Source organism: Apis laboriosa, unplaced genomic scaffold, assembly GCF_014066325.1.
Source record: "Apis laboriosa isolate Shangri-la unplaced genomic scaffold, ASM1406632v1 scaffold72_cov160, whole genome shotgun sequence".
In the NCBI taxonomy this organism is placed as follows: Eukaryota; Metazoa; Arthropoda; class Insecta; order Hymenoptera; family Apidae; genus Apis; species Apis laboriosa.
Window position 1 is genome coordinate 122702 of NW_025224269.1, and position 18533 is coordinate 141234.

The 18533-nt window shown below is 29.6% G+C and overlaps 1 protein-coding gene across 2 annotated transcripts in view; it reads left to right on the forward strand.

The window, feature by feature from the left end:
- Positions 1-18533, forward strand: part of LOC122719301 (FK506-binding protein 2) — a 102747-nt gene that overhangs the window by 82942 nt on the left and 1272 nt on the right. Inside the window, exons 2-3 of one of the 2 annotated variants that reach the window (XM_043945001.1) lie at positions 9691-9854; positions 17086-17210. In XM_043945001.1, coding sequence (XP_043800936.1) covers positions 9691-9854; positions 17086-17210 — 289 coding nt within the window. The remainder of the gene's footprint in view (positions 1-9690; positions 9855-17085; positions 17211-18533) is intronic. The other variant, XM_043945003.1, reaches the window with a different exon arrangement.

The window sequence follows — 18533 nt, forward strand, 5'->3', positions numbered from 1 at the left end:
CTCGCAGAGGGTTCTTCCTTGCCCCCATCACGATATTTCTTCCGCGCGACATTGTTTCAACCCTTCCTCATCTCCGATTCCAACCGGAAGATCGTCAGTTGTTTAATCGTGAAATTAATGGCGGCGTCACGAGTGCGGTGAGGAGCTCATTGTAACTTTGAGATTTCGAGCCAAATAAATTTTCCAACCGGAACGAAACTTATGCGTATTTATACACATTCTCTGGTGGATTGAAAAGTTTGAAACATAGTCAGCGTGCAATGTGATTGTCTGTTCGAAAAATGATATTGGTTCGAAAATTTTCCAATCTATTTTATTTTTAATTTCTAAATATTGTGTAATTTTAATATACAGAGTGATAGCTTTAAAGATTAAGATAAATATAAAATGTTTGTTGAAGAAAGTCGGTTAAGATTTATTAATTAAATTATAATGAAGATACAAAAAAAAATATTGAAGAATATAACCTCCTGTAATTATAATATAAATATATATGTTTATGTTAGAAAAAAAAGTAACTTTTTATTTAAATGATTATTAATAAATAAACAATAAGAGCCTCATCGTATTTTAAGGGATTTTGTGAGCGCTTTAATATTTGAATTGTCAGGGTGAATAAGGAAATGTAAGAGTTTTTGCGTCTTTGCATAATACGCAAGTGTTCACGGTATTTATATGTTAAAAACAGTACTAAGCTACTTAAGCGACTACCGTTTCAGTAATATGACAGATATATTTATCACATAGTCAATATGCATATTGATTAATTTGCAATTGTAATTAATGAACAGCTTAGTGATATTCCTCTATTTATTATAAGTAATTAATTAATTGTTAGGATAATCTTATATTAATTATTAATAATATTATTTATATAATTAAACTCGATTAAAATTATAAAAAAATTGCAAATTTTTCATAATCTAAAATTTTCTAAACAAAAATATTAAACTGAAATTCAAAAAATTTTCCAATCTCCCAAAATCTTATAAATCGACAAATCACAACGTCCGTTAAAATTATACAAATTTTCAAACTCGCTACTACCACAGTTTGTACTCTCGTTTAAACAAGTTATATAAATCACCACCTGTCAACAAACTCGCGTGAAAAGCGTAAATACCGTGCAATGAATAAACCGGCGTAAATTATACGGAGGATATAAAATAGAATATAAAACTAGAGACCTATTTAACCGAACTTATATTTCGCGAATGAAAGTGCATTGAAAGTGGTGCGCCACACCATAAACACTGGTTGCACCGTTAATCCGGTCGATGTCATTCGCAGGCTCAAGCTGTTCTAATTAAAATGGAGAAAACAACGGGTTTACAGTGAATAAGGGGAGAATTAGGTCGAGCTCGTTTTTAAAACCACGATATCTAACGATGCTTCTATTTATTAAACGTCTACTGTTCGCATCCTATACGCTTGCTTATAATTTATTTTTTTTTTGAAATACCTTCCTTTCCTATGTTCTAAAGGTTCTTATCAACGTTGGTTGCGGCATAACTGAATTGCTACGACGTTTCACATTCTCATCGAGAATAATTCGAAATACCGCTGTTCTTTAACGTTTCCACGTTTATAATTGCGCGTTTTGTCTTCGAACGATTTAAAAGAGCGGTTCGTGGAATGATGAATGGATTCGAGGTTAATTTGAATTGTACTGAGAATGAAAGAAATTCTATCTTCTTTGATTCTATACAAAACTATATTGTATTTTCTCTACCTCGTTACTTTTATTTATTATTATTGTTTTCTATTTCATTTTGCTTTTCACTTAGACTTAGTAATAATTCAGAATAATAAATTTATATTACAATAAAAAATCTCTAACTTATCTAAAGATAATAACTTTTTATTTCTTTTTTTTTTGCAACATATAAACGTAACGCAATAAATCACGTGTACCAACATTTCGTATTGCTGATCTAAATGTCTCCTAGGTTCTCTCCTAACGAGAGAATCGCTCTATATCACGTACAAATCCGTTCGTGTATCATGTACCATTCCTCCCCTGGCACTCTTCCATAAACTTATTACCCCGACTTAAAAGCTCATTCACTCCCACCATAAGAATTCATTACACCATGACCATAATTCATACTTAATTACAATACACAACCACAAGCGTGGCATGGTAACAACTTCCTTCCAAAACATAAATACCAATTTATTTCCCCATGGAACCGCCCCTTTCATCAATCATAATAGTTGCTCGCCAACTAATTCCCGCGCTCGCCCTTAAAAACTCATCCCCATTTTCAAATTTCTCTTCCCCTCCTTCGTTTACACCGTCTTCTAATCTCGACCTATCTATTATTTATATCGATTCGTGCGCGAATATGGCCTATTTCTGTGAAACACTGGCGTGTCAGGAAACGCCAGTTTCGAAAGTTTCGCGTGAAAAACATGGGAGGGGGTGTCTCGTAGGACTCGTTTTGGTGGGTAGAGATGGTTTCGTAAACTGGCAATGTACCGGTATATAGCAGCTGCTAGCTCCATCTAAATATTTAAAGAGGGAGGGGGAAAGTTTCTCCCATCCGCAAGAGCCCATACGCGAAAGGATATTCGAGACAGGGTGGGAGGGAGAGACTTTGCTTAGGGTTGATTCTTGGATTTCTTTTTTTTTTCTTTTTTCTTTTTTTCGAGGTTGTGTTCGCAACACAGTCTCGGACCAATTGTTTCTTTTTCTTGCTCGGTTTCTTCCTCACCCGCCTCTTCTTATTTCCTCTCATCTCTGTACGACTTCGCGTAGCCTTGTTCTTAGTATACAGCGACAGTCAAGAAGGATGTTCATTCGTTGCACGTCAGAATCTTGGACGTGTCCCGACTTTTTCCTTCTCTTTCTCACCACCTTTTCTTCCCCTTCCCGTACTTTATCCTTGACTGATGAAACTCGAGCGAATGCTTAAGAGAAATGTTTGTTCTTTGAGGTAAGAAAATACAATTGTTAAGTGGTTAATTTGTAACTCGTTGAAAGAGAACGTGTATTTGTTGATGAAGTTTCGTTACGAGAATCGGTTACGTAAAATTAAATTAAATTGAATTATTTATTCTTTCCTTCTTTCTTTTTTTCTTTTTTTTCTGTAAATTATTGGGAAAAATATTTTGCGTCGATATATAATTGATTAAAAGATATTGTAATTTGTAATTATTTTAATATTGAAATATTATTTTTTATTTTTTATTATTTATCAAATTTCTTATTATTATTAGTTGTTATTAAATTGCATAAAGAATATTGCTATTGCTTTGTTTAAAATATAAATAAAATTAGTTAATCGTAGAGATATTAAACAATGTTTCAAATTTTAGAAATTTTTAATTCATTTGATTATAGTTTTATTTGAAAATTTAATATCTATTAACTTCAAATAAAATATAAAGGCAACATGAAACACATTAAATATTAAATATTTATATGCAAAAATATAATAATGTGTATATAATTATTAATAACATAACTAGAATATTTCCTGTACATCCAATATTTTTCACAATACATAATACACGAGAAAATTATTTATTTACAGACACATTACTTGATGATTCACAGAATTTCAATTACATTCCCGAGAAAAGATTTTTAATGTACAAGTATTCGCGATTTTCCATCCGCAATATCGTCATTATATTTTTAATATTTTCTGCTTTTTGTTTCTTTTCTCTGTCAAAAGATTCTCAATCAACGCTGTACATCAAAGAACAATGAATCGACGTGTACGCGTTTGTGCGAAATTCCAATTACCTACTTTTGAAATCTTGCCAGTCACGTATATGTTTGCTCGGCTTTTAATCATGTTACGATTTTATTAACTCGATCGTTCTATTGGCTTCGAGGTCGGCCTTGTACACCGGGTAATTAGCTTTCATTCTATCTACCGGATCGATAAGCAATCGTGAATTATCGTTCATTATTGGTATTATCGCAAACAAATCGTAACTAGATATTTCGAAGGATAAATTAAAGTTACAGACGATCTTCGTCTAGCTAGTAAAATTATTTGCTCCCAATTGGAACACAATTTTCCATTTCCCCGATATTGTCGTGAAATTTTTCTTTTTCTTTTTTTTTCTCGCCTCATTGTTTCTTTCCTTTTCACCTCCTCCTATTTATGAGTTTTTTTTTTTGATTGTTCCATTGTCGTTCGAATCCTTTTTTCTTGACTTCATTATTTTCCATTTTTCACCGTCCAGGTAAAAGAACATTGATCGTCAATAGGTTATTTTTATTGAAAAAAATATCTCATATAATTAGTTCTCAGATTTATTTATTCGAATTTAATATATAGTATAGTAATAATTAATTTTATTCAGTAGAAATATAATTGCAAAAATTCATATTTTATTTCCAATATCTGATACAGTGGAAATTTCTATCAATAATTATAGTTTAACTTTAACTGCCTCATTCCAATTATATAAACATATGTTATGAAAGAAAACAAACACATGAGATATTAGATCAAGTATAATTCGACGAATGAGATAAACACATGACTGAATATGTTTATCTATGATTAGGAACTATTACATTCGTAAAGTAGTTTTTTTTTGGAAGCCTCGATTCTAAAAGCCAAAACAAACATAAAAGTAAGTTCCAACATACGTTTCACTTTAGCAAATTTCAATTGATTTTCTAATTTAATAAATAATTTATAATATTTAATAAATAATCCTTAACTTACATTTTTCTATACCAATTTTTATATTTGTTTTGGTCATTAGATATTGACCCTCTAAATATATCTCACGAATATATTAACATTCTATTTTTAAACATCTTGTCTACGACTTTGTATAAACGAAAAAAAAGTCATTTCTGATATCTTGCTAAAAATCCTTTCTTCCAGATACTTAGATCGATCCTAAAATCGTTCTCGTTTAATCGTTTCAACGAACTCCTCATGTAAAATACAAAGTGTAATGACAAACTAATGTAAATTGCCTTTAAAAGGTTCAATATCGATCTACTGTCATATGTCGAAGACCAATAATCACGAAGTATTAAATCAATAATGGTTCATAATCGAAAGATAAAAATGTTAGCTGTTAAATAATTAAACAATTGTGGTATTTCAATGGATCGATAACATGCTTTTGGATAGTTTATATTTATTACAAGAAGGAAATAAGACTTGGTTATTGGATTTTTGCCATCATGTGTCATAAATAATATACACTATAATATAAACAAATTAAATCGATAAAAATATTTTAAATAATAATAACAGCATAACAATTGAACGCGTATCTAAATTTAGAATTCAAATATCGAAATGCTGAAATATACTTCACATAATACATAATACAAATAATGATTTAGTTTACACAACGATCGAATGTTCATCAAGTTAATTACCTGTTTTCGAACATTCGAAATTCGATACAATAACTTTTATTATCGAGAGACGAAAGATTAAATTATTACTTTTGTAAATCAGCCGAGAGGGAAATTCGCTGGAAAATGGTAATTAATACATCGCGACGTAACACGGCTGGATAATTAATTAAGCTTATTTTGGAATCATGCAGTCCCTTTAATGAAACATCGGATACAATATTAAGGACAATGCTTGTCAATCAATTTTTGATAATACATACACGTTATTAAATTTGTGCTCCTCCGTGAAACAATATGAAAATTTCTTTTATTCTTGTTTATTCCTCATCAGTTTCCTCACAGTTATTTAAAGTTGAAATGAGATTTGGCATTTCATCGGAAAAATAGAGAATAATTATTATGGAGAAATAATACTGGAGTATAATAGTTATGGAAACTTCTGACGATTCATTGTGAAGCATTTAAATGATTAACAAAAGAGAGATAATAATTGAAACAGTACAACAGTTATAATTAACGAAAAGAGTAGGGAGGAATTAAAGAGGATTAACATACAGCTTTGAATAATTTTATAATCCTTTTTATAAAAGTGGCTATTTATAGAATAATATTTAATCGAAAAAATAATTCAATTATAAAGCTGAACATTGAAGAAAAAACAAATTTAATGTTTTAATAATACATTATATATTAATCAATTATCAATAGTCTAATGAATGTTCGTGCAAATTGAAATATTACATTTTATTACATTTTAATTTAACTATTTTATCTTTATCATATCGTATAGAGTTTGTACATACACTTTTATATATTTTCTAAACTTTTCAAAATTTTAAATTATTTGATTTAACAATTAATCAATCTTCTGCAACAATTTTTGCTTATTACACATATTATATGCACGAACGAATTGCAATTTATCTGAAAGCTAATTCACGAGGAAGTTCATTAAGAGATATAATTTCATTCCTAAAACTGTCATCTTACCAACCAGCCACGTTCGATATCTCTGTTCTTCTTACACGCGACAAATATATTATGCGATCTCGAGACGCAGTAGGTCGAAATCCTTCTAACGCAACTCATTACTGTTCGCATCGCAGGCGTGCAGAATAATGTGGCCCAAGTTTCGAGCATAATTATGTAGCGTAAGGGTAATTACACCGTGCCACGTGGGGAATTTCAAGTTTCCTGCGCTTTCGCGCATCCATGCCATAATTGTGCGCACTCGTGCATGTAACACGAAAAATATATTTTGGCTTGAGTTTCCTAAGGATAGAATTCCATCTGTTTGTACGAAAAATTATGAAAGGAAGGATTTAATTTATATCTCTCTTATATCTATATTAATCGATCATTGGATGCTATTTAAGGATCAATAAAGAATTAATATATATATAGAATGTTAATATATTCGTAAAACTAATCTTTGGAGATTGAGACATCATAGAAAAAAAAAATTGATATATTCATCCACATAATCGTAGTGTGAAAACCTAACTAATTTCAAAATGTGTTTAACTCAAAAAAAAAAAAAAAAATCATATTATAAAATATTATATTAAACCTTTTCGAAACATTAAATATTCTGTATTTTTTGTAATTTATTATAAAGTTTACAATGGATGCCATATCATTTTTTTCATAACGGTATTTTGTGAATAACGTGAGGATTCTTATGACGAATCCACGTCACTAGGATCTCTTTTTGAAGAAGATCCTACAACGTAGGAAACAGCGAAATTCAACGTTGTGACACGAACCAGGATATCAAGAGGGCGGTTACAGACTCGTAAATCTTGCGGATCAGAAAATTCATTCCGCTGGGGGATTAACCAGCTGGAAGAATCAATATCGTTTCGAATCTCGCGCCATCTTCGAAATCGAACCAATCTTACGTTTTCATATTCGACTGGTCTTCGTGTTTAAGAAATGTGAAAGCAAACTAGAATAATGGATATTAATTTTTATTCGAATTCGAAGGGTTTATTAGGGGAAGTCAAACGACATTTTAGTTCGATATAGCTGAAATTATTGCATATACGATAATTGTCGCTAGGCTGATCGTAATTTTTTATTGTGAGGGGAGCTAAAGTGACTGTAATAATACCATATTAGGTAATAAGGATGAATTTTCATTTTGAACACTTGTTCAAACTGAATTAAAGTATACGAATAATATTAGAGTAATTGGGAATAAATTCTTTTTCTTTTTCATAAAAAATTCATTTAATTATATCCTTTTGATAGTATAAATGGACTGTTGAAATGTTTATGCAAATGTGATGAATTTAAATATAAATTTATTTTATTTTCTTAATAATATGAAGATCTAAATATTTTTTATATTGAAAAGGAAAAATTTTAGTAAATTATTTATACTATTATAAATTATTAATTTATTTATGAAAGATATTTTTAAGGATATTGATTTTAGAGATTAAAACGAATATCCTACACGTTAAATATATTGATAAATTAATAATAATTTTATGTCTTTACGTTAATATCTATTCTTTACAGATACAATTCATTATTTTCACATTTTCCATTACTCTCACAAATTATCGTATTATAGTATATTAAACATTATCGATTTTAATCGAGTTGTTTTCAAATTTATTTTCCATATTTTTCAAATATTTTTATTCATAGTCACGATTTCTTCCATACGAAAAAACTTTACGAAAAAACCACCGAAAAGAATGAAGACAAAACTGGAAGAAACATTGCTGGGAATATTTCTAAAATTATGCACGCGTGTGTAGACGTTCAACTCGTAGACGAAATATCTGCATATCAACGTAGTACTTGAGATTCTCCTCGTGGCACGGCATAGTTACTCGTTGCACACGGAACTTCATTCGCATTCGTGTGTGCGCGCCATCGACATCGTCGCAACCCTTTGAGTCGGTGGTTTCAACGCATGTTGGGATGCCTCGAACGAAGACGTGTTCCTACCCTTGTGTGCCATTGACTTTTTACGCTGAGTTTCTTTCACACGCGTCTCCCTTTCCTCCAAGATTTTTATCTTATTGTCCATGACACTTGGCATATTTGAATTCTCTGTATTTTTTCTTTCTTTTATTTTGTATTTTGATACACGGAATAATAATTCGTTTATATCAATTTCAATATCAATTTAATATTTAACTTGTACTTTTATTCGACATTACTTTAAAATCAGTTCAAAGTAATAAATCTTCTTTTATAATTGAGTTGGAATTATACTATATGGTATATTATAAAGTGATAATGAGAAGTTTGAAAGAGGCATTTAAAAATTCCATTTTCAGAAAGTATAATATCACGACCAAAGTTTATTATATTGCGTGAATAATGCATTATGGAAATTTTTATTTTATTTAATGTAGAATTATAATAAAAGCGAGAGGATTTTATTCGATGCCAGACTATTATGAAAGTTTAATACAATATTATAATGATTCTTATTATTATAAAAAAACACTTTTATTAATGAATCAATTTGTAACATTTGAAACATAAAAATAACGTGTTTATAATTATATAAAAATAAGTATTTCTTTTCTATAAATTCTATACTTTTAATCATTACTTAGTTTTGCTTATATTAAGTTTTTATGCTAGTTTCGACGAATTTCCTTCTATCTCACAGAACCTCTACCTTTCTATTCCGTCCTTTCCGTCTTCTCGCGTCAGTCAGCCGATGAACTTGTCAATTTTCGTTGGCAGAACGCGTGAAACGATCGGCTGGAGTGAACTCGGTTTTAGGCTGCATCGGATTGACACTTTCACGACGCAACCTTTTTCACGAGAAATATCGATGGTAGACAAGCGTGCGCTTGCCTTTCCGAGGGATAAAAAAATCTTGAAATTCAACGAATTACATTGCTCTCAATATTTATATTCAATCTTTTTTTGAATTTGAATTTCATGATTGAAAATGTATCGTTAATCTTAATTTTTAATATAATGATCATTCCTTTCCAGGCAAATTTTCTATAAAATTTTTAAATTATCCGGGAACATACTCTTTCCATCTCCTTTGATCGATCGACAGTAATAAGCGACAATACAGTATAAACAATATCCTTAAATCTATGACATCTTCTCAGACATAGTTCAATATACTCCTCAAAAGAAACAATTCATAAAAAGAAAAAAAATTGTTATCTCAATATAAAAATTTCGTCAATAAATTATTTCCATAATTGTATATTAAAAGAAAAAAAGAAAAAAAAAAGGAACGATTCAATAAGGATTGAAATAAGTTTCGTCTGCGTTAAAAAGAAATTATTCGGGAATTTCCATTGAGACGGTATTTAAAACGTCCCCCCGTTTATTGCCTGTTACAGTTTGGACAGAGATCAGCCGTTCACATTCCAACTGGGAGTTGGCCAAGTTATTAAAGGTTGGGACGAGGGATTGGTGGATATGTGCGTGGGCGAAAAGAGGAAGTTGACCATACCGCCGGAACTCGGATACGGAGAGAAAGGAGCCGGAAACGTAATTCCTGGAGGTAAGATTGTTTCATCCGATTGTTTTATCCGAGCTTCTTACGATATCTAAAGTTTCTTCTTATTATTATTATTTCATCGTTTTTGCCGGATAGAAATTACTTCTTCCCAAATGTTGATAAACAATCATTTTGTTTACGAGTATTCGATAATAATCTCTAGAACGTACGAATAAGATAGATATATAAATTATAGGACGTGTTCGAGCATAGAGTATTTATCATTTTCATTCTTTCTTGTTATTTTAATTTATCATATATTTTTGCGAAAATATAATGTTTCATAGTTGTATGTGTCTTTAAGAAATTATATTATATTTCTTCTTAAGAATATTTCTTAATAATATGATCATGTGTATTCATTTTAATTTATATAAAATATGTTGGAGTACAAGATTTAGATGATATATTACTTTCATTCTATAAATTTTTACAGCATATCAAATATTTTTTCAATGAAAGAATATTTAATGTTAAAGATGTATATAATATAATTAATTTAAAATTTCCAAAGATACTATACTTACTATAGAAAAACATTTAACAGAATATCGATTTAATACGCTTAAAAAATTCTTCTTTTAAATAGAATTATTAAATTTATTCTATTTTAAATCAATGCTAATAATATCTAAATCTAGAACCATATCGGATTACAAATTTCAAGATATTTCAATTCATAATTAATTCAAAATCTTCTAAAGATATTTTCTACAGATAAAATTATCAGTAAAACGTCAATCTAATAAATTCAATCAAAGAAAGAAAATTAATAAAAATAAATTAATGAAAACGATTAATATGTTGATACTAGTTTATTTGTAAAGGGTAAAGAGAGAAATAGATTTAGATTTTGAAATATTTCAATTATAATTCTAATCCATCTAATCTAATAATATTCTATCTATCTAATTTATAAATATCAAAACTTTTCCTGTCCATTATCCATTCTATATTCCGCCAATAAAATCTTTTCTAATCTAGAAACGATCACGATCGGAGATATACGTGCATGCATATTCGAAACTAACTTTCGATTTATCTAACGTGTATTCCCATGGAAAAAATGAGCGGACAAACGTCGCTGTTGATCCAGCTCGATGGCTGGTGCTCGATTTAATGGTTGACGCTTTATTGGATTTCCGTGCAATTGCATTTTTTAGTCCGATTTCATTACTAACGATTCCCCTTTGTATCGATTCGTTCGTTGGTCCCATTCGTTTGTTCCCGAGAATCGATGGAACTCACGGATAATTTGAGAAGAGTTAACATTAAAATCGTCGTCGTCAAATCGGTTGAATTTCGTTCCCTTTAAACCGAGACGATTTCTCTCATCGAGGAACGAACGTTTAATACGAATTTTCAAATGATGATTTCAATGTTTCAAAATGTTGAATAAATTAAACATACGTTGAGATGTACTTCGAAATTTAAATACGTTTTCGAAATTCGACGTAATTACGTTTTAGGTAACCGATAATTATAATAATGATCGATAATATATAAATGCTTAAATTACATTCATTCATGAATATCGAAAATATTTGAGAATAGACTGATATAGAATTTGGAATTGATAATAGAGTATCTATCTTTCAGTCAGATTGATTATTTATTGAAACATTTCTAAATCTAGAATTATTACATTTACTTTTATTAATTCTATATACGTATTAAATTCTTCACTTTAAATAAATATTATAAATGATTACAATAATTTCTCGAATTTTATTTTCATATAACACTTTTCTTACAAAAATTTTCTTTGTATCGTGTAATAAATAATAGCACATAATTAAATTAATTGCATAACTTGAAAATTTATACATCTATTATTAATATCAAATATTCCTTTGCGAAAATTTTCGTTTCGGATTTGATTAACGAGTTATTAAGAAAAAACATTGATCAATCACAAAGCATATGAATTTATTGCACAGTAGTGTTGGGTATAAGTCGCTGGCGAGTCGTCGTGTTCGAACAAAATAATCGAAACAATGTATTTATCATTTTATTTTAAAACTTTTTTTTTATTTTCACTTAATTTTCACCGAATATTAATTAACGAAAATTTAGAAAATGTTTCGTAATGATCCTGAAAATGAAACAGATTTCATATTCATCTATTACGGTTGAATCTTTCACGGTTTTTCTTCTCAAATTGTCTGTGACGAAAGAACGTGTAACGAGAAATTAGAATGTTCGAGGGTTTTGCAACATGAGCGAGGTAACTGCGGTTTGTGCGTTTTATACTTAATTAACTTCTTCACTGGTTCGTCTCCTTTGTGAAAAATATTTGCGCAACACGACGTTTACATTAGCAGCGAGGCGAGACTGGGATATTTGTTGAGTCTCTTCACAGCTACTTCGTTCTGGTCAACTTTCGTTCAACAACGTTTCTGAATATGTTATATACGGTTCAATGAATGTCAGATGCGATTATCTTTCGTGGAAAAAAAGAATTATTTGTGAGATTAGATTTTTTTAAGACAGCTATCGATGAATTTCGTGGATATACTTCTACTATTAGATCATTTGATTTTCTTTCACTTTATCTGATAGTTAAATTAAATATGATAACCAAATAGAAAAGAGCATATTTAAATTTCTAATTTTTATATAAAATTATACGATATAGTCTATCTATTCCATATCTTGTCTATTCCTTATATATTTCATTCCATTAAAATAAAATCCATTTTTGATGCTACAATGAGAATATTAAAAATAGTTTAAACAGTCATATACTATTATCTATATTTAAATATATATTAATTCGAATTATTCATTTTTTTCTTTTTTCTTTATATATAGGAAATAATGGAATGATTATGTTTTCCCTTATTCCTTGATTTATATATCATCACATTAATTTGTATTTTAAGTAGTTAAAAATTATTCTACAGAGAAAGAAATATACCAATATACATATACATATACTGATATTTCGAAAAATTATAAACACGTTAAATTTTCATTAAATATGATGATTAGACCCATAAATATACAACAGATATGGAACAATATCATATATAAAATATTTGATTGACTATTTTGTCATTCTTCCCTATATTCTAGCAGCCACTATTTCAACTAAATGGAAAAGCACTTAAAATGAACGTGAAATCCATCAAAGTAACTATTCTATACCCTGATAAATGGGAGAAAGTGGCTTTGAGCAATCAACCGATCCTCCACAACCTCTAACCCGTTATTTCTCTATCTGATCACCGCACACAACCTCTGAATTTATACAGGGCTCGCCGACAAATGAAATCTATTCGACCGCTGTATTAATTACACACGTTTAAGCAGTGAATAATTAAACAGCATATTTCATTAGGTTACAGCTTAATCAATGANTTTCTTGATCTATATATCATTACATTAATTTGTATTTTAAACAGTTAAAAATTATTCTATAGAGAAAGAAATATACCAATACATATACATATACTGATATATGTATAACGTATTTATAATTTCGAAAAATTATAAATACATTAAATTTTCATTAAATATTATGATTAGATCCATAAACGATACAGCAGAACAATATCATGTATAAAATATTTGATTGACTATTTTGTCATCCCATTCTTCCCTATATTCTAGCAGCCACTATTTCAACTAAATGGAAAAGCACTTAAAATGAACGTGAAATCCATCAAAGTAACTATTCTATACCCTGATAAATGGGAGAAAGTGGCTTTGAGCAATCAACCGATCCTCCACAACCTCTAACCCGTTATTTCTCTATCTGATCACCGCACACAACCTCTGAATTTATACAGGGCTCGCCGACAAATGAAATCTATTCGACCGCTGTATTAATTACACACGTTTAAGCAGTGAATAATTAAACAGCATATTTCATTAGGTTACAGCTTAATCAATGATATAGGATCGTCCATAATTAATACGAAATAATGCATCGATGCACGCGCATCGTTATTCGTTCGATTTCGCTGAGAATTCCTCGCATGGCCGATCGTATTGTTATCGATATAAAAATATGTATACGCATAAGGAAACATTGTATAACCTGGAGAGAGATTTGTCGTTCTTAATCGACAAACCCGACTCGACGGTTGCGTAAGAATCGTCGAGATGGAATTGATCGATAACTCTGGAAATTAAAACGCACGTGACTGATTACGAGCTCGTTTCATTCTTTAATAATCGTCGTTTTATTACACGGGGGTTGTGTCACGTAAATGGAATTATCCGTAAGGTGCTTTGTTATGAGCAGATTATTTATTGGGATCAGACAATTACAACGTTCAGAGATAGAAATAAGATAATTTCTCTGTTTAATAAATGTATATCGTAAATGTTTTATATCGATGTTATGTGTGTTATATTAAGAATATAACATTTTTATTCTATTTTATTAAGATCATTAATAATATGCGATTGGTTTGTTGAATTTTAATTAAAATTTATGGTGGAAATTTTATCGTGGGATTTATATGGTATTGTATTATAAAGAAAGACTTTCTATTAAGAAATATAAAGAAATTTAATAATTGGACGAGTAAATGAAGTTTATACGAAGTTTATTGAAAAATGAATTAAAATTTAAATAATGTAAAATGTAAAATATATTTTAATGTAAAATATATTTTATTGAAATAGAAAATCTGTTTTCACGATTTAGAATATACATTGAAAGTTTAAAAAATTAATACTTGAAAATAATTTAAAAGTGAAGAATTTAAAAGAATTTAATACGAAAATTCAAAGATTGTGTTAAACTCACAAAGTTAATTTGATTAAAAATATTGGAATTGTAATATTTTCATATTAATTACAAAACAATCTACTTGTATCAAGTGTTTGTACCAGTGTAGTAAAAACTACCTTTGTATTTATCAGTTACATCGCGTGAAGTAGTTTAACTAACGTTTGTCGGTGACTGCACCGATCGATACAAAACCGTGAAAATGATTTACGACAGTTTCGCGACGTAAACCATGTTGAACGAAGTGATATTTACAAAAAAAAAAAAAAAAAAAAAATACACGAGCAAAGAGACAATTGAATTAAATTTGAAATAAACTCATCCGTCTATGCAATTTTTTATTTATTTAATCGCGAATAAATGTTCCATTTCGTAGATAAATGTTATGCCATTAATCATAAAATTGAGCAAAGATTTTGCCAAAATCCATATTTCTTGTTCGCTCTGTAGGAACCTTCTAATATTTCTACGAAATTAAATTTTTAACTATCATAAAGATAGTTAAAATCGACAAGAATCATTTTAAATTTAAATAAGATTAAGCTAAAATGAGATTGAAATAAAAAAAAAAATTATATTCTCAAGTGTTTTTTATTGATAATTAATAATCTAAAAAAAATACCCCTGGCATAAATAAAATTTCTTATACCAATAATTAATTAACACGATTAAATATAATCAACTTATTTCCAACAAAAAACTCAAGATAACTTCTAAATCAATTTACAATCTTAAAGATACCATTAATAATATCCTTATAAGCAATATTTTTCCAGAAATAAATATAATCGTCACGTAATTTATCATAAAACTCGGTTAAACTCTATTAAAATTAGGGAAACTTTAAACCGTTATAACTTCGAAGATAATCACTTCTTGTAAATGGATGAGAGACCATTAGAAGCGCTGAACCTTGCACTTTAAAACGCTTTTTTATTCATCTCGATACGACTTCCGGTTGCCGAGATATCGTCGTGTAAAGAAAAGGGTAATTTTTGATCGTTTATTATCTTCATCCTTGTCGCTTACTCGGAACTCTCGCTCGCACCTCGTCTCACTGACCTACCCCAAAGTCCAGACAAGCGACAGACGCGATTCCTGGAAATAGTACGCATTTCCACGAAAATATGTAGGTCACTGACCCATTCATAATTTCTGCCCTGTCTGAAGCGCTATGGACACTTTGAATCCCTATATCTCGGCAACCGATTGAGATATCGGGATAAAACAAAAAGGAATTTCAATGGTATGGTTTTCCCTATTTTCTGAATAGATTTTGATGATAAAATCTTTGGTTTTTTTTCATATTTTTTATACGAAAGTTTCAATTTTTATTTGTTACTTTATATGATTTTCACATTTTCTTTTTTCAAAATGTAATATAAAATATACAAAGACTTAAATTGATTTAATTCTATGATTTTATATGTTCATTGATTAAAAAGAAATTCGTTAAAGTGTTTCAATTTCTTCATATTCTAAATTGTACTTGAAAATATAATTTTCATTAATATATTAAATCAAAAATTACATTTATACACGACTTCCTTTCTATACATATATTTATCTCTCAATAATTGTAAAAGATATTTATATTATTAAAGTAATCTTTAAATATTTAGAATAGAAAGAAATAAAAGGAAAAGTAAAAAGTGAATGTGATAATTCAGATTATAAAAGAATTTAAACGAAAATAATTGGGATCAGTATTAAACGTCAACGACAGAAATTTTGCCATACATCATAGAAAAGCTAGAAGAGACGAGACAGATTTTTCGTATAGATCATGGACGAGCAAATAATAGAAAAGCCATGGCAATCGTCTTTCGTCAGCATTGACAGAGACGTATTGGATTTTTATTGGCTTTCGGTCAATCAATACGACTGAACGGTACTTCTCGGGATCAGTGAAACATAATGGAAAATCAACGTGACTGATCGGAAAGAAACCTCGTTCCTCTCTCATCTTTTTCATCCTCGTCATGCCCATCGTGATTTCATATCTCGAGGACGTTTAAACGATATTAACGAAAAATTCGGCATACCTTGAATGGCGAATTTCATCTCTTTCCCTGGTGTCCTCGAGATGCGGATGCTACCGTCTGCCAACATTTGGGACGTTTGCAAGTCTGAGTGGAGGAAACTTCTTGGAACGTGTTCGACAACAAGGGCCCTTACTGTAGTAGTATCGTGAAATATTTTATTAACAGATCTGTGCCCTAGGCTCGGGGAAAATGACTCTCTGAGTGCACTGTAGGTATCAAAGGAAATTTAGGATTTCAGGAAAATAGTCTGCTCGTCTCGATGTAAACTTACTATGTATGAGGAAATGTTAAAGTGAGAAAAATTGAAGTAATTGTGAATTTCAATCCTTATTCAAAAAGAAACTAATAATTTTATATATTTTGAATATTATTATTTTTGAATATGAATTAATATAAAAAAAAAATTGAGTATATTTCTAACAAGATCATGTAATTCTGATTACAGGTGCTACTTTGCTATTCGAAGTTGAACTGATCAACATCAGTGACTCTCCACCAACCGCGAATGTATTCAAAGAAATCGACAGTGACCATGACAACCAATTGTCTCGCGAGGAGGTGAGAGCAATGGCAAGATCATTTTCATTTTTCTTTAAGGGTCGTTCGGTGAAGGATTTAATACACGTGTTTAATACATCTAACAAATTAATAACTTATTACACGTACATATTTTGTACTAATCTTTATCTAACTTTTATTCCTCTCTTTTTTTCATATCACTTTTGAATTATAACATTAAAAATTTCATATATTTAACACACATATTCATTTTCCTTAATTTTCTAATTCTTATCATTTCGTATTACATTATCAAATTATTAAATATTAAATATACGTGGAATTGGACAATTAGAGAACCAAAATTCTTACTTAATTGATAAAGAACTCATAATCTTATTCCCTCTGCTGCTTGTTGTACCATCTCATCAAAATTGTCGTTCTCGACACTTGAGCATTGTTCCACGCAACAATTTCATTACAGATAACGGCGAAAGAGCCTGAGAGAGAAATTAAAATGAACAAAGTATTCCACGTAATTCGTGGAAAGCTTTATTCCATTATTAATAAAACGATACGATACGATTAACGTATCCCTTTTTTGCGGTGGCTCTTTCTCCCATTGGAAATATGTTGCTTGGTGGAGAAAAAAAATTGTTTTGTCGGTGAGACTCTTCTCATAAAATTTTCAAGGATCAAAGCATGGGCCAATCAGGCTTGCTGCCAGCTTTATCTCTGGCGTGCAAGTGCAAAGGATTAACATGTACACATTGTGTCGAGAGAAAGGGATGTTGTAAAGCTTGTAACGTTATACGTAAATATATGTATATATATATATATATATATATATATGTACTTTTTTTTCGTCGACTCTTTCAACGTATATAAAAAACGTGCACTAATCCTTTAGTCCCTTTTTTTTTTTATCCCAACGCGTATAGAGAAACGTTTTAATCATTTTAAAATATTGTGCGACTGACAATTTTTTAACTGAATATATCGCGTCGGAGTACATTTAAAAACTATAGTTGCCAGTTTTATATTTTTCATCCTTTTCGGCTTATTCCAAAAGAAAAGAGCTTTGAATAAATGAAAACACTCGTTCGTGCTGAATTTATGTGCTTACCCTTTTTTTAAGACAGCTTGAAATGGGATGATTATAAAGCTCCGAATTGAGTTTCATTGGAAATATTGGAACTCTTATAAATCTTTTTGATAACTGATGAACGTATTATTTTTTATTCCTTTGGATTATTCACTTTTTTCATATTCATTAGCATAAATTTTCGAGTTACTATGTAAAATTCTATTTAATTATTATTCAATATATTGTTTGGCTTATTAATAATTTATCGTAGTCGTTAGAAATACAATGAGAATGTTTTTCATCCTGAG